Raw genomic sequence first — 19,649 nt, 5'->3', positions numbered from 1 at the left:
TTACATACACATTTGTACATATATACTAACATTTTTATACATAGAAAATATTTATATTTAGAAAAAAGAAAATGTGAGTTTGGCAATTTTTACCTGGATAATCAGAAATACAAAAAGTGAAAAAAAATCAAAAAAGAGAAATAAGAAAGCCAACTGACCACATATGCAAAAAGTACATCAAAAGTTAGCAGTTTAAAACTCTTTCTAGAATAAGGCAAGTTAGTCATGTCTGAATGAATGGATATTGGTAAGTATTAAAAGTTAAAATATGTTATTGAATTTGAACCATTGCAGGAGGGTAGGTATGACCTTTACCATTTTCTATAAATCTGTCGGTGCACAGAGAAGAAGTAAAAACCATAATCTCTCTTGGTATACTAGTGAATAACTAGAATGGTAATAACGATGGCTAACATTTACTTACTATGTACCAGACATTGTGCTAAGTGATCATCCATGCATAATCTTCAGAAGTGGCTCCAGAATTTCTATGTTGGGCAGGTTTTAGAATGTAACCAACTTGTTTGTACACCAGGGCTAGGGGGCTTGAACTGAGATTACCAGATAGACCCACTGTCTTTTCTTAAACTACAGGTTTATTTGGGATGGCTAAAGGGTGATGATGGTGATTGCACGTGTGATAATAGTGCTCTAAAGTCCCAGCAAGTGACAAGTCACAAGTCCTGGGAACCACTGGGGATCTTATTGAATCTTTACAACAACTCTGTAAGGAGTTATGGCCCTCATTTTCCACATGAGAAATCTGAGGCTTAGAGAGGTTGATAATTTGTTCAAGGTCTTATAGGTAGGGAGGGCAGAGCCCCATTTGGAAACAAGTTTTTCTGACTCCTAAACCCGTGTTCTTTGCAACAGGATCCTACTGCCCATTTGTATAAGGGCTAGCCTTGTCCCAAAATTAGCAAATGGATTTTACCTAAGCACAGAAAATGGATCAGACTTCACACACACCCACGCACATACACATGCAGGCTCACACAGGCTTGAACACATGCACGCCTATTGAATTTTTAAAAATAGCCAAGGGGAGGGGCACCTGGGTGGCTCAGTCGGTTGAGCGGCGGACTTTGGCTCAGGTCATGATCTCATGGTCCGTGAGTTCCAGCCCCACAGTGGGCTCTGTGCTGACAGCTCGCAGCCTGGAGCCTGCTTCGGATTCTGTGTCTCCCTCTCTCTCTGACCCTCCCCTGTTCATGCTCTGTCTCTCTCTGTCTCAAAAATAAAAAAAATAAACATTAAAAAATTTTTTTAAATAGCCAAGAGGAAACTACTTATTGACTGTAATAAATTACATTATGTGGAAAACACCATTATTTAACAAACAAGACCCTTCTGCTAACTTGATAATTTGTCTTTTGGTTTTTGAGGATGATTTGTCCCACTGGCAAATAGGTCAGATTCGTCAGAAAAGCCTTATGATACATATAATAAATCGGGTGTTAAAAGTCAAGACACACACACACGCACACACACACGAAGCCAAGACACAAAGGGATCCATAGTGAACAAGATAAGCACAGGACACTGAAAAGTGCAGCCTGAGATTTAAGGCTAGACAATTCCACAGAGGGAGACTTGCTCTTCCCAAGGACAATTCCCAGGACACTCCCTACCCCAGTGATTCCCAGCTTAGTGGGCTGGGCAGGCTTCATTGTCCTTTAGGACCTTGATTGTCATCCAATCTGTTTATTTAAGAATTTAAGGACTATTAAAGCTATTCTACTTTTTAAAATGCATTGTTGATATTGCTAAGTGAAAAACAATTTACAAAATAGTATTAGGATGTGAAGCCCTTTTTTGGTAAAATGAACAGCCCCCCAAGTGTGTTTATATACATGCATATGTAGTCAGATGCATATATATATATATAAAAGACATATACTAAATGTTAACAGTGGCTTTCTCTCAAGGGTGACTTTTATCTTTTACTCTGATTTTTTTTTCAAGTTTTCTGGATTGTATTTGCTAATTTGCAATTTGAAAAAATGGCTTAAACATGAAAGGCATGGTCACCATACCTGCTTTTTTAATGTAAATGCTGTAGATTATGGTATAGTATGCATTTTTGGAACAAGATATGAACAGAAAGTGAAAGGAACAAATACATTGCCAAGGAGCAAATACATTGCCAAGAGACATGTAGGACTACTGGGGGCTCTAGGAGGGGCACAAAGGTGCTCCACGTTTGTTAAATGAGGAGCAGAGGGAGGAACAAAGGAGAGAAGGAAGAAGAAAAAGAAAAAAGAAATACAAAGATCTGAGAAGGGAAAGTACTTGGAAGGGCTGAGAGGTTGCCAAATATTAATTTCACTACCTGGCTTCTTTTCTCTTTGAGGAAATGGGAGACAAGTAATCTCCTATCGCTGCTGTAACGAATGACCCTAAACTTAGTGACCTAAGACAACACATGTGTTCTCGTACAGTTCCGCAGGTCAGAAGTTTGAAAGTGGATCTCATCTCGTGAGCTAAAATCAAAGTGTTGAGAGGGTGGCATTCCTTCTAGAGCCTTAGGGAAGAATCTGTTCCTTCTATTTCCAGTCCTAGAGGTTGTCTGCATTCCTTGGTGTAGGTCCCCTTTCGACAATGGCATCCCTTTGACCTTGCTTCCTTTGTCACATCTTCTCTGAATCTGACCCCTTTACCTTCCTTTTATAAGGACCCTTGGGATTACCTTGGGCCTACCAGATAATCCAGGGTAACTTCCTATCTCAAGATTCTTAATTTAATCATATCTGCTAAATCCCTTTTGCCAGGTAAAGTAACATAGTCACAGGTTCTGGAGATTAGGATGTGGATATCTTTGGAGTGATGGGGGTGAGGACATTATTCAGCCTCCCACAGAAGGAAACCAATATTTATAGTTCTACTACCTGCCAGGAGCATCATGAACAGAACCTCATCTGATATTTCAACAGCCTTGTGCAATATATGCCAGGATTTGCTTTTAAAGTTGAAGAGACTGAGCCTTGGTGCGATTTGGGATTCTGCCCAAGGTCACACAGCTGGGATGCAGACCCAGGCCCCTCAACCCCAGTGCAAGCCAGCCCGCCTCGTGGCCCTACCTCCACTCCTCTCTCCCATTCATCTCTACTTCCTCTTTCCTGTCTGGGCCTGTCCCTGGCTCCCTGAATAAGCTCAAGCTGCTGTTTCCCATCGTGGCATGCTCTTCTGATGACAGCGCAGTCCCAGCTTGATCCTGGGGATTGCTAATCAAACGAGCCAAGCGGCTGCCCCTCAGAATCTTCAGTCAGGCCTTTTCCTTGTCCTCCTTTATTCAACAAGCATTTTTTGAGCTTATTGTGCACGGTGCTAGAGCAGCAAGGAGGATAGACATAAGCTAAAAATAACTGGACCCTCGAAGCGGTACCTGCAATAGCAGACAAAGGGGTCTAAGACTGTCAGAAGCCAGAGCAGGGAGTTCCAAGTCCTGGGAACTTTGTGTGAATCTTTTGTGTTGACCTTATGTGAAATCTAAGCTCCAGGGAAGAACCAAAGACTTCTTTTCTTTTGAGCTCCTTAAGGGACCAGGTATTCTTAGTCTTTCTGTGCCTTGCACATAGCTATGCTCCAGAAATATTTAAAAGTTAGGAGTAGGGTTGAGACCAGCACACCAGAAGTGTGTGAGCATTTTTTGCATTTCAAAAATGCTCGTTGAATAAAGGAGGGCAAGGAAAAGGCCTGAAAGAAGATTCTGAGGGACAGCTGCTTGGCTCTCTTGATTAGCAACCCCCAGGATCAAGCTGTGACTGCGCTGTCATCAGAAGAGCATGCCACATTGGGAAACAGCAGCTTGAGTTTGTCCAGGGAGCTGGGGGACAGGCCCAGACAGGAAAAAGGAAGTAGAGCTGAATGGGCAGTGTGTGAGACCAATAAAGGGTTAAAAGTCACCTTAGAAGGCAGTCAACACCGTCATTTTGTCTCCCTATTCTACCTAGCAACTGATGACACTATTTCTCCCCTAGGTGTTGCTCAGTTAAGTCACTGAAGAGCAAGGGCTGGTGTTTCAATTCAAAGATTCGTAAAGAGAAGGACTTTAGGGGCTGACGGTTCTCTCATTACCTCTCATCATTGTATTAACAGTGAAGCACAGCCTGTGAGTATCACAACTTTTCTTTGCTCTGAACCCAAAGCTGAGGCAGCCTGAGGGGAACAGCTTGTCTTCCCCCTGTGGTGAAATGATGAAGCCAAGGGTGGAAAAGCATATTTATGAAACCCAGGACTTGCATGAGTGATGGCCAGCTGGACAGTTTTCCAGTTCATGTGTGTAGGCTTTTGAGGTCACCTACCTGCTGAGGGGCAGAAGCCATTCTGGAAAGACACTCCTGGTAACCCCCTCACTTTCCTTCTGAGCATTGCTACCCTTCTTTTTTGCTCAAATTCTTTCCTTTCCTTTTGTTTCTCTTTACTAGCTTAGTGAATCTCATGGGGATGTGCCCAGAGTTTCAGGGGCATTGAATAGAGGAGCAGATCCATTGCTCAGGTTTACTTTGTTTGTTTGTTTGTTTGTTTGTTTGTTTTTCCTCCTTACCATAAGCCCTACCTATAACAAAAGATCCTAGAAAGATAAAACCATGGTTCTGGACTTGTTTAATGGGTGTAAGAAAAAATAATTGAGTAGGAGGATTTTTTAAATTTTTTTAGGGGATCCATGTCACTGGAAAAGCAGATGCCGTCTGTTGTCCTAAATACAGGAGAAGGCCCATGGACTGGAAGCGCCAGGCTTCTCTGCCTTAAGCAACTGCTCATCCAGCGAGGGACTGGTACTCCTGAGTGGTTGGCAAGCAATGTCTAGAACTCGGTCTGGGTCACCACCATAGGTGGTGACTCATGAACTTGACAGTCAAGAGCTCTTTTAAATCATCTGTGTATTAATTCCACAAATGTTAGTTGATGGGCTACTATGTGTCAAGCACTTTTGGAGATATAACAGTAAACAAGACAGACATAGTTCCTACTTCCACAGAAATTTAATCCAGTAAAGTCCCACCATTCAAGTCAGAAATGGGAAAGACTAGGGGTGAGGAGGATAAGATACAAATGATGGAAAGAGGAAGGGAGAAAGAAATGGATGATATTCTAGAAGCTCAAAGCTTATATATCACCTACATTTTATCCTCAAAGAACTCTCCAATAATATCCCCTGCACAGAATCTTTCATGTAATTGTCTCACTAACACTTGTAGGCTAAGGAAAAAAAAAAAAAATCAAGGTGAGGAAACCCAGGCCCAGATTAGAGAGGTTGACTCAGCTCATATAATGAGCAGAGTCCGAAGCAGATACAGGTTTTCGAGCCCACAGTCTGGGGTTTACCACAATGTCACAGCACCCTTGGATGTGGATATTTGGCACTTTGATCATTGGTGTAATTTGAAATAAAACAAGTCAGCTATAAAGGGTAGGAAAGGTCATTTTGTGTTGGTTATTCTCCTGTTGACTCGTTAGACTCCAAGCCTTCTCTGTCCTGCCTTGTGCCCTAGGAAGTTGACTGCTACAGATTGCATTACCTAGTGCTCTTGCAGGCTAATTTCAATTTGGGTTCACCAGTGGGAGGCACTGAAAGGAGAGAGATGAGAGAGCAGGGAGGAAAGAGAGGTTGGGGGTATTTTCTTCTTCCTCCTTGCCCTCTTTCTGCAATGCCTCTGGTAGTAGCTGTGTCCCTCTGCGATATAGTTTTGCCTGAGTAGTCGCTTCTTCATGGATCTAGACCCACTGAACCTTGATAACACTATTTGCTTCTCTTATCTCTGCAACTCTAGGAGTGATAATGGCTTTCCCTGATTGCTAGCTTCTATGTGCGCCATCATCCCTCATTTAGTCCCTTAACCTTGCCCATACATACACAAAGAGTCTCTTCCTTCAGGTCTATTTATGTGACTCATTTGGAGTGAAGGCTGCGTCCTGCCAGAACCCCAACTGAGCATTCTGAGGGATGTTGACAAGGAAGGGAGACAGGGTTATGAATGAGACTTGGTCTATGTGATATTTGTGCCTAATGCTGGCCTTGAGTAGGAGCTTCTAGATGGGGAAACATGGGGAAGAGATACCAGAGTGTTTGGGGTCACGACTCCAGGAAATGTCAAGATAACTCCAATGTCACTTCCAGAGTGTTGCTTTCATTGGCTCCCCAGCCTGTAGTAGACTGTTTGTCTGTAGTCCATAGTGCCTGTCTACAGTTCTATAATTTTCTATTTGCAAAACTCTTCCCTTAAAGGCAGGGAGAGATCACCTCATTCTTTTCTTCTTTATTTCCCAGGCAATACCTAGTGACCAATAGGCACTAATACTTCCTGAGTGAATTTATATTAAAGGTATTATCTCTAAGAAATTGAAGTTATCTGACTGTGAGCCATATAGAATTTGGACAGCAATCATGACTACAAATTTGCAACTGTGGTTTTCTGTAGTTGTGGAATGTGTATAGAAATGTGTGTAGAATGTGTAGGGGAAAAAAATGATGTTTCACACTTTACAACTCATCCTGTTCTTCACTTCAGCCTGTGTGAAACTGTGACTTGATGTGTGTGGGTGTAATTAGTGTGGGGCATATATGGGATCTCTCTTGCATAGCCATATGTGGTTTGTGTGTTTCATCTTGAAATAGTCAAGGTCAGTCTCTTGGTACTAACTCAGAACTCTATGGGTGTATCAATCTGCTATATCAATCTGTTTCACAAATGGTAGGGTCCTTCAGAGACAAGGACTGGTGATGGATAAGCCCCCTAAGTTGCCAACCAGACTAGTGTTAAAAGGCAGACTTGCAGATTATCTGCTTAGAAATGGCCTAGAGTTCAAAGAGTTAACATGAGAAAATGTGGGCCTTTGCTATAGACTTTATTAGACTTCGGTCTGTTTCCATGGAGCTGTTGCCAAGGTACGTGTAACCAAAATTTCTCTAAGACAATGTTCCACTCCCCTAAGGCTCTCTTCTTTTTGGCTGACATGGAATCTATCTAAACTTGAGAAATTGAACTCATTTGTAGGTTTTTCTTCTGACTAGTTAAAATATCTGCCTATTCTTTCTTAAAACCCATTGACCTCAATCTTCTTACCCCAGGGGGTTGCCAAGAACTGGAGGGAAGGGGCATAAGTTAAAGATGAGGCTCTTTACACACTTGTTTTATGAAACCCAAATTGAGACAGAGGACAAAGGACATTCTTTCTGATGTCCCAATTTATACTTATTCTGGAATACCTTTCAAGAGTATGCATATCAAATTACATTTTCTTACAACTTCAGTGAATCACTTAAAAAGAGTAAGATTCATAAGCTGGAGTTCTTCTGGGAAATATGAGACCATATGGTCATCATTGTATACAGAGAATACTAAGAAAAAAACCTACCAGAGCTCATTCATTCATTCTCTAAAGCTCTACGTGGCCCTATGGGGTTCTCCTTACTATTTATATTCCTCTGTGCACCCTCCTCAAGGACTTGGGCTTGCTGTTCTCTCTGGCAGTTTCTTCTCCTATGGCTCACTTCCTCCCTGTACCCAAATTCCTTCTCAAATGCCACCTGCTCAGAGAGGCCTTTACTGGTCCCTCTATCTAAAAGATCAGCTCTCTTCATACGGTCTCTGTCTCTGCTTTACTTTTCTTCACATGCGTTATTACCTCTTGATCTTGTATTATGTATTTATCTATTGCCAGTCTTTGTCATCGAAAAGAGCTCAGAGAAAGGGACTTTGATGTATTCATTGCTGTATCCCTAGCAGCTGGGTCTGTGCCTACTGGAAATTCAGAAAAGAATAAAATTTATATGAGATAAGACATTGGTAACCTCCAAAAAGGTAGTCTTGAAAGAGGAACTTAAAAAATCAACTTGTCACATTCAGTACTTGGGGGCCTTCAATAAGTTCCTGTCTTAGGTGAGTGGTGAGGAGAGAGATTAGCAGTTTTTATTGGGCATAGAAGCATCCACGTGACTGCATGTTTTGAGGAGTGTCCAAAGATCCTTTTAACTAAAAGTATTACTGTCTGCTTCTCCCCCTCATTCCCACAATGCCTGAAATTCCAAAGAGTAGTTCCCAGGAATCATAATCATTCTGATTGTATTAAGGCATAGGGCCATTTGGGAGAAAGAACAAATACTAATTGGAATTTTGTTGACCTGGTTATCCAATCAGGACCCACAGCCACTTGTAAGAAGATCTGGAGCCTGGGCCCTCAGGGACTGGGAAATCGGGGACAATGAGTCATTGTGACACAAGGGGGCGGGAGAGAACAGGGATGACCAGGCGAGGAGGAGACTGAAATAGAGCCTGGAAAGGGGAAGTGCCCCTATGTTAGGGCCAGTTGGGTAATCTAAGGTGGAGGGAGTGCCCATGCAAGAGATCAGAGTGTGAATCCTGTCTCCTCCACTTAAGGATTCTAGGGATAATCTTAGGCAATTTTCTTGATTTCTCTGCCCCTAATTTCCATCTGCGAGATGGGAATTACAAGACCTACTTCAAAGGGTTGCTGTGAGGAATAAATGAAACTCATGTTTATCAAGGACTTAGCATGGGACCTAACACACGGCCTGTACTCAAGAGATAAATTGGAGTTCTGATGGTTGTGATTCAAATGCTGCTGCCCTTCACGGACCATTGGAGGCCCAACTTCATGGACGGTTTGCTACCTCCGTCTTGGAGCATTTCTGGATTCCTTCATATGAGAACAGAGTCTGTCTTTGCCGAGCTACTGGAGTACTCTGTTGGTACTTCCTTCATAGCACTTACTGCTTGCTGCCCTGTGTTGCTGCCTTGTATTTATTTCTGTCCATGCTTTAGGTCTGCAATAATACTGTAAGTTCCTGGAGGACAGAACTGGGATCTGATTTGTTTACTGTTCCTGACATTGCCTCACCATTCCTTGTACATCACAGATACCCATAAATGTACATTGCTCCCACAGATGAATATCTGCAAACACCTCATCAATTATTTTATAATCCAGTAATTTTCACAGTCCTTTGGAAAAATGGCCCAACTAGTCAACCTACAGGTTAAAGGGAACGTAATTTAGAATGTGACCACTGCATCTCGTCTAAGGGTGGTTTAGTTGTGGTGTTCAGGCTTGTCAGCAATATCTGTCAGAGGCTGCTGGGACAGGGCAGCCAAAGTCCTTTAAGAAGCAGTTGGACTGGCCTGGATAGAAGACTAAATTCTAAATTGCAAATTTTCAGGGCGCCTGGGTGGCTCAGTGGGTTGATCTTCCCACTTTGGCTCAGGTCATGATCTCACAGTTTGTGGGTTCGGGCCCCACGTTGGGCACTGTGATGACAGCTCAGAGCCTGGAGTCTGCTTCGGATTCTGTGTCTCTGTCACTCTCTGCCCTCTCCCCTCCCCCAACTTGAGCTCTGTCTCTGTCTCTCAAAAATAGACGTTAAAAAAAAATAAAATAAACTGCAAATTTCCATTCAATAAGTGAGTTGATGCTGATAATCTGTCCTTGAAAAAGGTGAGAGAAATCTAATTTCATAATTATTGGAACAAGAAGAAAGAATCAAAAGATCAGATTGAATTGTATGAAATACAAAATGGTTTTTTTCAAATGATTCTCAACCTGCGTAATTATACTATCTGATCATCTGAGCAACGTATCTATAGGCTATAAATTATCATAAGGTCTAATGTGCCAAGAGAGAAAGGGTACCATGGATCTCCCCCTATCTTTTCTGTTCTGAGTTACTGACTTAACATCTGTCCAGCAACTTCCCATCATGGCTGAAGTAGCATTTCGGAAGCCCAACTAAGGAGCAAGCATGACCTGTACTTGTGGACACACCAGATGGGTAAGTGGGCCTGTGGCAAAGCAAGGGGAGAGGGCTGCGATGCCCTGGAGCAGAGCCACGCCGCAGCTGCAGGAGGGTAGGCGGGCAGATGACCGGCAGATGAAGGCCAGCCTTCAGGGGCAGAGCAGCCTTTGAAGTCAGGCCTGGCTGGTGGAGACAGACTGCTCGGAAAAACCAGGACCTGGCTTGAGATTGAGGTTGGCAAAAAGACATCACGCTGTACTTGGACAGCATTGTCGACGGACCATGTTTCTAATTCCCTCTTATAAACTCTGGATAATGCAGATTTTTATAAGGTTATATTTTCATAAGAAAGTGAAGTTATATGAATTGTAAATATGTATGTAAATATGTATGGAGATGACGTCAGTGACACTCATAGCCTAGATCCTCCCGTTGCGCAGGGATGCTCCAAGTTGCTGATGCTTGTTTGTTTTGTTTTTTGCTTGTTGGCCTGGGCATATAGACCTGATGTCATAAAAGGAACCCCAGATTCCAAGGGAAGTTCTATCTATACCAATCCAGCTTAGCTCAGAAACACAGTCTCTTTGAGGGTGTCTGGGTGGCTCAGTTGGTTAAGCATCCAACTCTTGGTTTCAGCTCAGGTCATGAACTCATGGTTCAGGAGTTTGAGCCCCGCATAGGGCTCCATTAGCACAGACCCTGTTTAGGACTCTCTCTCCCTCTCTCTGCCCCTCCCCCTCTTCAAACTAAACTAAAAGAAAAAAAAGAAACAGTCTCTTTTTAAATCCCTTTTCCTTCTCTCCCATTCTTTGCCTGGAATTTAATTTCTGTAGGTTTTTTTCCTATGAATAAGTGTGGAAGCGATTCTGAACTATTCTTCCCCCCTCTGTCCGCTCGAGCCCCAGGCCTTCTTGCTGCTCCTGGAGCATGCCCTGCCTTCCCTTTCCTTCAGGTCTTTGTACAGTCCCCTGCCTGAACTGGTGTCCCCAGATACCTGCCTGGCTCCCTCACTCCCGGCTGTCACTGGTTCAGAGGTCACCTTCTGGGGGACGCCTTTCACAAGCATCCCTGTTTTAAATTGTACTGCATAGTCCCCTTTGCAACTTTATATCCATTCTACCTTTTAAGAGACATGATATATATTTCATGTATTTTGCATTGTCTGCCTTCCTCCCCTCCATCTATTAGGGCGAAGCCTTCACAAGGGCAGACATTTGTATCTGCTTTGTGTGCTGTGTGCTTAGGGCCTGGAACAGTGCCTGGCACAGAGGAAGCGCTCACATGCTTGTCGAATACACGGATGGATACTAAGAAGATGTGAGAACTAATGTTCATGATTTGCTCTTCCTCTTGCCTCCTTTAAACCGTTGCGTATCTGCAGAGTAGCCACAAAAGCCTTTCCAGATGTAGAGAAGTGGAACGGTTTCAAAATCAGTTGCAGGTTCAAGCACATACACCTTGTGCAGATTCCAGACTAGGTGCAAATTAGATTTCAGCTCTGCTCCCCATTCGCCAGCCTGCACTTTCCGAAAAGTATTTTTAAAGGTATGCATTCCAGGTTAAATAGATTCCTGTGCATCTCAGCATATTTCAAGGCAGAGAAATAAAATGCTCTGCCAAAAACTTAATTCACAAATATTTATGAAGCTCCTACCATGTGCCAAGCCTCCCTGTGGTAGGCCTTGGCAGGAAACACAAAGGAAAAAAGCAAAGTCCCAGTCCTTAAGGGCTTTAGCATCGAGAAGGCGGTAGAAGGTAAGTGAAGATAAAGAGAATAGAAGGCAGAATGTGATAACTATTGATTCGGGGGTAGTGCTTGTCCTTCTGCTTCAATCTCTGGATCTTATTTTTACAAGAACCAACACTTTTTTGGGGAAAGACACTTATGCCCAACTTGAGAGTGTCTTCCGCTGTTGCCTCCTCATCCCAACCCTCATCCCCCCACCCCCCCAGCCCCAGGAAGGAAACGGAGAAGGTAAAAGTTCAGAGCCATGGAAAGGGGCCTTCGGGTCTTCAGTTCCACCCAGGCCTAAGGAAGGAAGACCAGACTTCATCTTGCTCAGTGCTGCAGCTGACGTGCAGAATACCACCTCCACGGAGGGGCCCACGGGGCTGGGTGCCTACTCTGAGCCCTGCCAAGCGGCCCCCACCTCTGCTAGAGAAGCAAGGAGAAAGGAGAGAACAGTTCTGCTTTTACAGAACTGGTGCAATCAGGCGGAAGGGGCCCCGGCAGGCCTGGTTTCAGCCTCAGGGAATCCTGTGTCCCCTCATAGTTAAGGTAAAGGCGTCCTGGCCTTGGGGCGGCCGGTTCTAAAAGACAGCCTACATGAATTCTTTCAGACACAGTTTTAGAAAAAAGCAAAGTGTGGACAGACTTGTATGCACCAAAGATTACCTAACCGCTTGTGAGATGATTTTGTTAAATTCTATATATATATTTTAAATTTTTTTAATGTTTATTTTTGAGAGAGATAGAGAGACAGAGAACAAGCAGGGGAGGGACAGAGAGAGGGAGACACAGAATTCGAAGCAGGCTCCAGGTTCTGAGCTGTCAGCACAGAGCCCGATGTGGGGCTAGAACTCATAAACAGTGAGATCATGACCTGACACGAAGTCAGATGCTTAACCAACTGAGCCCCCCAGGTGCCCCGATATTTTTTTCTTAAATATATCTTACAAATAAAGAGGAAGAAATAAACATCATTAAGTAGTATTCAGCCTGGGGAATGGGAACCTGACACCCATCCATGATTCTCCGCAGTGGCAAGAGCCACATGGGAAGATCTGAGTTCTCAGAGAATTCACAAAAGGACAACAGCATCCACCTGGGTAATCTGGAAACACTCTGGGGAGGAGGTGTCTAGTACCGTCCCTAGACAACCAAGAGAAGTCCCTGGATGTGGATGTGGCCCCACATGTTAGAGGGCCTCACTCTGCTCAGCCCCCACAGCCTTCCGCAAAGAGCGAGGAAAAGCACTGTGCTTTCAAAGCACTTTTTCTCAGGAGGCTGAGCCCTCATGTGGGTTCTCTGAGTGATCTGGGGTGTGTGTATGGGTGTGCGTGTGTGTGTGTTTGTGTACATACCTACCCATGCACACACAGGGGCAAGGTGGGAGCCCTCATTTATCTACCTAGAGCTTTCATTCATAAAACAAGGGGGTGGGTTATCAGGGTTTGCAAGCCCTCTTACGGCAACCCTGGGGGACCAATGAGTGATCATGGGTCCTTCCCGGAAGCCCAGGACAGGGCTCTCTGCTTCACTTCCAAGATGAGATTACCTGTAAAATTTCATCCTAAATTTCCAAACCTGGACAGAAAAAGCCTCCAGGTCTTGGGCTAGAGCTCTAAGATCCTTTCTAGGCCCCAGTTCCTAGGGTTCTGTGATTCTGTGAAAGGAAGTGACAGCTAGGTCCCAGGATGCAGCTGAACCCAGAGCACTAACGTGGGTTGTCTGTGACTCTAAATATCTTCCTTTTAGGCCTCCTTCCCGGGGACTCACTCTGACATCTTTTCACCTGGGCAATTCACTGCATTTATTTATTTCACTGAATTTCTTTCTCATCCCATCATTACCTACGAGTGTCTCTTGGCAGAAAGAGCCATGGGCTCTGTAGATGGTGGAGAACCCCATGCCTGGTCACCGGGAGAGGTACACTCAGCCGCCAAGGGGCCAGCAGCAGACCTTCAAGGTGGAACAGAAGCAGCTGCAGAGTCAGCACAATCACTCAGGTGGCAGCAGAGATGGGCCCGCCCCTGCACCAGCCCCCATCCCTGCAGGTGGCTGCCCTGGGCTGACAGTGAACTCGAGCAGCTGGTTGCTGAGCTGCACTCTTTTGGCAAAGCCTGATGGCGTTCAGTGCCTGCCACCTGCCCTAAGCATCTTCCGAGTCGTCTCTTCTCAGGAGCCCTCTGTCCTTTGCCCTCCATATCTCTATGCCATGCCCATTCAGGCTTCTAACCTGTATCTTCTTTCTCATTCTGAATCTGGCCATTCTGTGTCTCACTTCCTGGTAGCCCGGCTCAGTGAGCCACTTGCTTATGTACAGTGACTTGCTATGTTAACTTTCCCAGGATATTTTTGGCTCTTGCATATCTTTCCCTCCTTTACCACATTATAAAGTTTATCAGTGTGGGTCATTCCCATTATCAGATAATTCCCCAAGGCAAAAATGATCATGTTCCTATGGCATGCAGGAGGTATTCTGCAAACATCTGTTGATGAGTGGGTTATCTCACAGGAACCTCCTGGAGGCATGCCTGTAGGGTGATGTATTTGGGGGCAGAGGACGCTTCCAGCCATTCCCCTAGTCATCACCTGGATGCCCACCTCCACGTCCCTGTCTAAGCCCCTTCGTGACCTGCACGTGTGTGCCAGGGTTTCACAGTTACCAGAGAATCATTGGCTCAGAGTTGTTGGAGGACAGAAGCACCATGTTTCTCCAGCAGGCCTATGATGGACAAGATTTCACGATCTTCACTAAAGATATCCTTTCCTGGATGGTTATTGATAATGTGGCTCACATTACCAAGTGGGCACAGGAGGCTAATTGGCATGAGTTAATATCAAAAGAATTGGCTAGAAGAAGAACATACTGCTTCATTAGAGAGGTTCCTGCAGTTTGGGGAAGATATCATGCAAAGGATAGGTAACAAGAAGGGAGAACACCAGGTCCCTACATCCTCAGAACCCTTGGGTTTATATATAACTTCCTCTAATCTAGGTTATAGTCACCCTATTCTGAAATCCACCTTGTTAGTTGCTCTGTGGTGATCTGTAACTCCCCGTGAAAACTTCCCTTAGTTACTTTTTATCAGCATCTAGACAAGATTCAGCAACTCCACTTGTCTTGACAGAGTGGAGTACTTCCAAGGGACACCTCCTTTTTGAGGTATCCGGTGAGACAAATCCTTCCATCTCCTGTCAGTGATAAGCTGGGAAATACTTTGGGAGGGAGCCATTCCTATAAGGGGTTTATTAAACTGAGGGCTCATACAATACCAGTATGAGCGAAAATCTGGACTTATAAAGAAAACAAATGGAGGGTCTTTACTAGATTTATCATAAGATTCCTTTCAGTATAAAGTTCCTCTTAGACATTAAAGATATGACTCAGTTGGTCACCTTTTAGTTAATACAGACTTTTCACATAATCTTAACATTCAAAATGCATTTATGTCTGTATCATGCTATGGGTAACTCCTAGATACAACATGCCTTTTCCCCTAGGAGTGATCTTTAATGGTGGGACTTTCCAGAGCTGTGACAGGCTTTGGGGAGGCATCTGGGTCACAGTTATGAATGTGGACTATCTGCCCAAGAATATCAGCTTTGGAGGCAGATGACTAGAGTTTGAACTTCAACCCTCCCACTCACTAGCTGAATAACCATCTTAATTGCAATGGTTGCTGGTAACAGAAATCTACTCAAACTGGCTTAGACACAAAGAGGAAGCTATTTGAAAGACAAGAATCAGGGCTGTGTGAGAACCCAAGAAACTAAAACCAAGATTTGGATGGCTTTTTCCATGAGGTGGGGATGTGGCAGCCAGCATAAAGCTTATGCATATCCTCCTAGCTTCACCATTCTAGAGGAATGGGCTTCTCTCTCCCAATTCTAGCTACAAAAATACTTTTTTTCACAGGAGAACTACGGTTGGTCTGAATCAGATCGTGTGCCACTCCCCAGACTAATCACTGCAACCATCAGGACGAGTTTCTAAGATTGGCTGTGGGTAACAGAATCCCAGTAAGAAATAACTGGCACACTCAAAATGATTTCACTGAATAGAATTCAATCACGGGATCATGCACAGAGGTACAATCAGGATTGGGGAGACCAGTAAGGCACAGTGAAGTACCCAGAGATTGCAGCACAGGGAAACCGTTACACCCCCAAATCTGAAGGGGCAAGCAAGGACCGGTGCCCTAGAAGAAGCGCCTTCTAGCAAGTGCTGTGCCTGTGGAGAAACACAGCAGCTGGCAGACTGCAGTGAGGTGGTTGGGGAACAGGTGTTTGTGACCCCAACCCTTCCCTCTTTTGGCTCTCTGACATTTGCTGAGGATGCTCCTCCACCGGCCAAAACTACTCAGGCCAAGGAGACCCCAGGGGCAGTCTGATGAGCATAACCTCCCAGGGCACGAAGCCAAACACAGAAGGTCAGAGACCGGATCTGGGGGCTAGAGAGAGAGAGAGAGAGAGAGAAACCAATACACTGTGGGCTATGTTTGGGTGGCAGGATTAAAATTGATATGTTTTAGGGATGCCTGGGTGGCTCAGTCAGTTAAATATCAGACTTCAGCTCAGGTCATGATCTCATGGTTTATGGGTTCGAGCCCCACGTTGGGCTCTGTACTGACAGCTCAGAGCCTGGAGCCTGCCTCAGATTCTGTGTCTCCCTCTCTCTCTGCCCCTCTCCTGCTTGCTCTCTCTCTCTCTCTCACTCAAAAGTAAATAAACATTAAAAAAAAAAAAAAGATTGGTGCTTCTTAACAGAAGCACACATTAGAGTCAGGTAAACTAATTTTCTAATATGTGTTATGTGTTTGTCAGGAGCAGGGGTTCTTATTATCAGAAAAAAGCAGAGCTAATAGATGCTAAGCAAACAAAGCAATAACCCTGAGTAAAATAAAGTTGTGATAATGCCTAGACCACAGACATTGGTGTGAAAAACGTACATGGCAGCACTTTGTACACGGTAGTTCTCTGCTTACACATTAAATGTCATCATTGTTGTCAGACCGGAAAATCTCTGACAGCTTAGGATCTGGCTGAAATCTACGGCTGACTTGGGGTTGTGCTGGACCGTTGATCACGGAGACATTTTAGGGCAAGTCTGGGCAGATAGGAAGAGGGACCAGATGAATCTCCACTCCCAGATTTTGATGAGTGGCATAACCTTTGAGTGCAAACAGGGGTGCCTGGGTGGGTGGCTCAGTCAGTTAAGCATCTGACTTCGGCTCAGGTCATGATCTCACGGTTCGTGGGTTCAAGCCCCGCATCGGTCTCTTTGCTGACAGCTCAGAGCCTGGAGCCTGCTTCGGATTCTGTGTCTCCCTCTCTCTCTGCCTCTCTCCCGCTCATGCTCTGTCTCTCTCAAAACTAATAAACACTAAAAGAGAGAGAGAGAGAGAGAGAGCTGTTAGTTGCCTGCCCTCCTGCTCTCAGGGAAGGGAGGGAGAAGGTAGGAAAACTGGAACAAAGTTGCTGTAAGTTGGGATGTGAGGGTTAATACCAACCCTGTTGATTCTCCCTGGGATGAGAAGCTCTTGGGAAGACAGGGGAGAACCTGGACCGCTGGGTTGTGTGGGAAGAGTACTGGAAGTATGGCATGGATACCTCTGCTCCCCCTCCAAGCCTCAGGAAAAAGAGAAGGAAGATTTTGTTGAGACAAGGCTCCTCCTTTTATCAGAGTACCAGATAGCAAGGTGGGGTGTAGGGGTGAGGCCCACGGATGGGTGGGAGGCAGCCCTTCCAGGATGTTGTCCGGCTCTGCGTGGCTCACATCTGGATGGGACCCAATTCGGCGGGAACGTGAAGGACAGCACCATCTGGAAAATTAGCAGAATAGTCAAGGAGAAGGAAGTCCACGTAGGGACAGGGTGTGGTGTTTTTTGTTTTTTGTTTTTGTTTTTTGTCTTTCACTACAGGTGCCCCTCTGTGATGCGAATCTCTGTGAATTTGAGGGCATAACCACAACACAATCTGTTTATTACCTATGTTTGTTTCTGATGGCGGTCACTGTTTTCATCCATTTGGCTGCATAACAAAACACCACAGGCTGGGTGACTTATAAACAACAGAAATGTAGTTCTCACAGTTCTGGAAAATGCAAGTCTGAGATTAGGGTATCAGTGGGCTCAGATGAGGTCCCTGGTCTCAGTTGGAGACTGTGGACTTCTCATCACGTCCTCACATGGTAGGACTGGGCCAGGGATCTCTCAGAACTTCTTTCTTTTTTGTTGTTTTAATGCTTATTTTTGAGATAGAGTGAGAAAAAGACGGACCACGGGCCAGGGAGGGAATCCAAAGAAGAATCCGAAGCAGGCTCTTGAGTAAAATGAACACAGAATCTGAAGCAGGCTCCAGGCTCTGAGTTGTCAGCACAGAGCCTGATGTGGGGCTCAAACTCACAAACCATGAGATCATGACCTGAATTGAAGTCAGATGTTTAACCTGCTGAGCCACCCTGGTGCCCCTCAGAACCTCTTTTATAAAGGCATTAATCCCATTCATAAGGGTTCCACTGGCAGGATTTAAGCACCTCCCAAAGGTCCCACCTACTAATACCGTCACCCTTACTGGTTACGGTTTCCACAAGTGAATCTGGGGGGTGGGCGGGAGACACATACATTCATACCATAGCAATCACAAAAGTGCCGGCCCAAGGACACAAGGCAGTTCAGAGCCCAAGCAGAGCCAAGGTGGCTGTGGTATCTATTTGCACTAGCATGGAGTTGAAAAAAAAAAAAGGAAGGCTGAGTTCTAATCTCCAGTCTTTTGCTGAATTACTCATCACAAACAGTCACACATTTTGTAATTCAGTTTTCCTATTCTGTGACTCATAAAAGTATTTCAAAGGTTAACAGTAAATGATCCTGACACACTTTCCAAACACTCAAAGCTATGAGGCTACTCCACTCTGCCCACTTAGAGGACAGAACTTGGCTCACCTCCACATTCGTCATTCACCAGCACGCTGCCCTAGAGGAAGGTACACAACAAAGTTTGTTGTTGATGGACCCGCGCTCTGGGTCGTTCTTGGTTTTACATGTTTCCTACAATGAAGAGAATTAATTGGGAAACCCCGTTGCCAATTTCTACTATTGTAAGCTCTGTACCTATGATACCTGTACTGTATGTAACTTTATTTCTTCTTTCTAGAGCCCCATAGGTCAGAGCAAACCACAACTTTTCCAAGGGTTACAACTGCTTTCTGCAGAGTTCATGGCTTTCACCCCCCAGAAATTTGCATGATCTGGTTGAAAAACGGGGAAGAAATTGTCTAAGAAAGAGGTTATGGAGACATTCTTCCCGATGGGGATGGAACTTATCAGACACGGGTACCAGTTGAGCTGGGTCCTCAGAGCAACTGAGGACTCCTTCCCGTGCAGATTGTGGCCTCTGCATGGCTGTTCAGGTCCCCCAGGATAACAATGGGTTGTGGCTATCTGGAGATTGAGAGTGAGGAACAGTGGAAAGCAGGAAACACCATGTGCTTTTTAAAATCAGTGGTTCTCTCACATTTTGGCCTTAAAGCTCCTTTCTTCTTAAAAATTATTGAGGACACCAAGGAGCTTTTGTTTATGTGAGTTATATCTATTGCTATTTACTGTCTTATCAATTACAAATGGAAAAGATTTTTAAGTACAAGAAAACACAAGTACGTATCTATAAGCCATCAGAGAGAGGATGTCATCACACATCAGGTAGCCTCTAGAAAACCCCACCGTGCACATGTGAGAGATTAGGATTAAAAAAAAAGGGGGGGGGATTGTGATGTAGACCTCATAGGCACCCTGAAAGGGCCTTGAGACCCCCTGGGGCATTCGGACCACACTTTGGGAACTGTTGTTCCTCTGTTTTCATTTATTACCCCACCTGAAGCTGTGAAGTGAGAGGTAACAGTAAGTAGTGTTGGGCTACCTGCCGATCACAGGGACAAAAGTCCCCAAAAGTTAGCATAGAAGGGGAGGGGGACTTGTGGATTTTTCCTCTCTTGCTTGTGTTCAGAACCAGACAGCTGAAAGCTGTTGTTGGGTTCACCAACCTAGGAGCTGGAATTGGTCCTAGCCTGGGGCAGAAGGCCTGAGCTGTGAGGCACCTGGAGGCAGGGACTATAAAGTATAGACTCACTCCCACAGCTCATTTTCTGCACCCCCCCCCCCCAAGCTCCAT

At 44.8% G+C, this 19,649-nt stretch overlaps 1 protein-coding gene across 1 annotated transcript; it reads left to right on the top strand.

Moving 5' to 3' along the window:
* Positions 1 to 13,341: 13,341 nt before the first annotated feature.
* LOC102969721 (major histocompatibility complex class I-related gene protein) lies at positions 13,342 to 18,847 on the top strand. The gene is given in 4 exon segments (XM_042975707.1): positions 13,342 to 13,483; positions 14,130 to 14,313; positions 14,315 to 14,400; positions 18,717 to 18,847. Coding segments are annotated over 4 exon segments (516 nt in total). The 5' UTR covers positions 13,342 to 13,368.
* The last annotated feature ends 802 nt before the right edge of the window (positions 18,848 to 19,649 follow it).

The sequence above is a fragment of the Panthera tigris genome, chromosome F3 (assembly GCF_018350195.1).
Source record: "Panthera tigris isolate Pti1 chromosome F3, P.tigris_Pti1_mat1.1, whole genome shotgun sequence".
Lineage (NCBI taxonomy): Eukaryota > Metazoa > Chordata > Mammalia > Carnivora > Felidae > Panthera > Panthera tigris.
The sequence above is the reverse complement of the archived record's forward strand: the minus strand, read 5'-3'. Positions and strand labels throughout refer to the sequence as shown.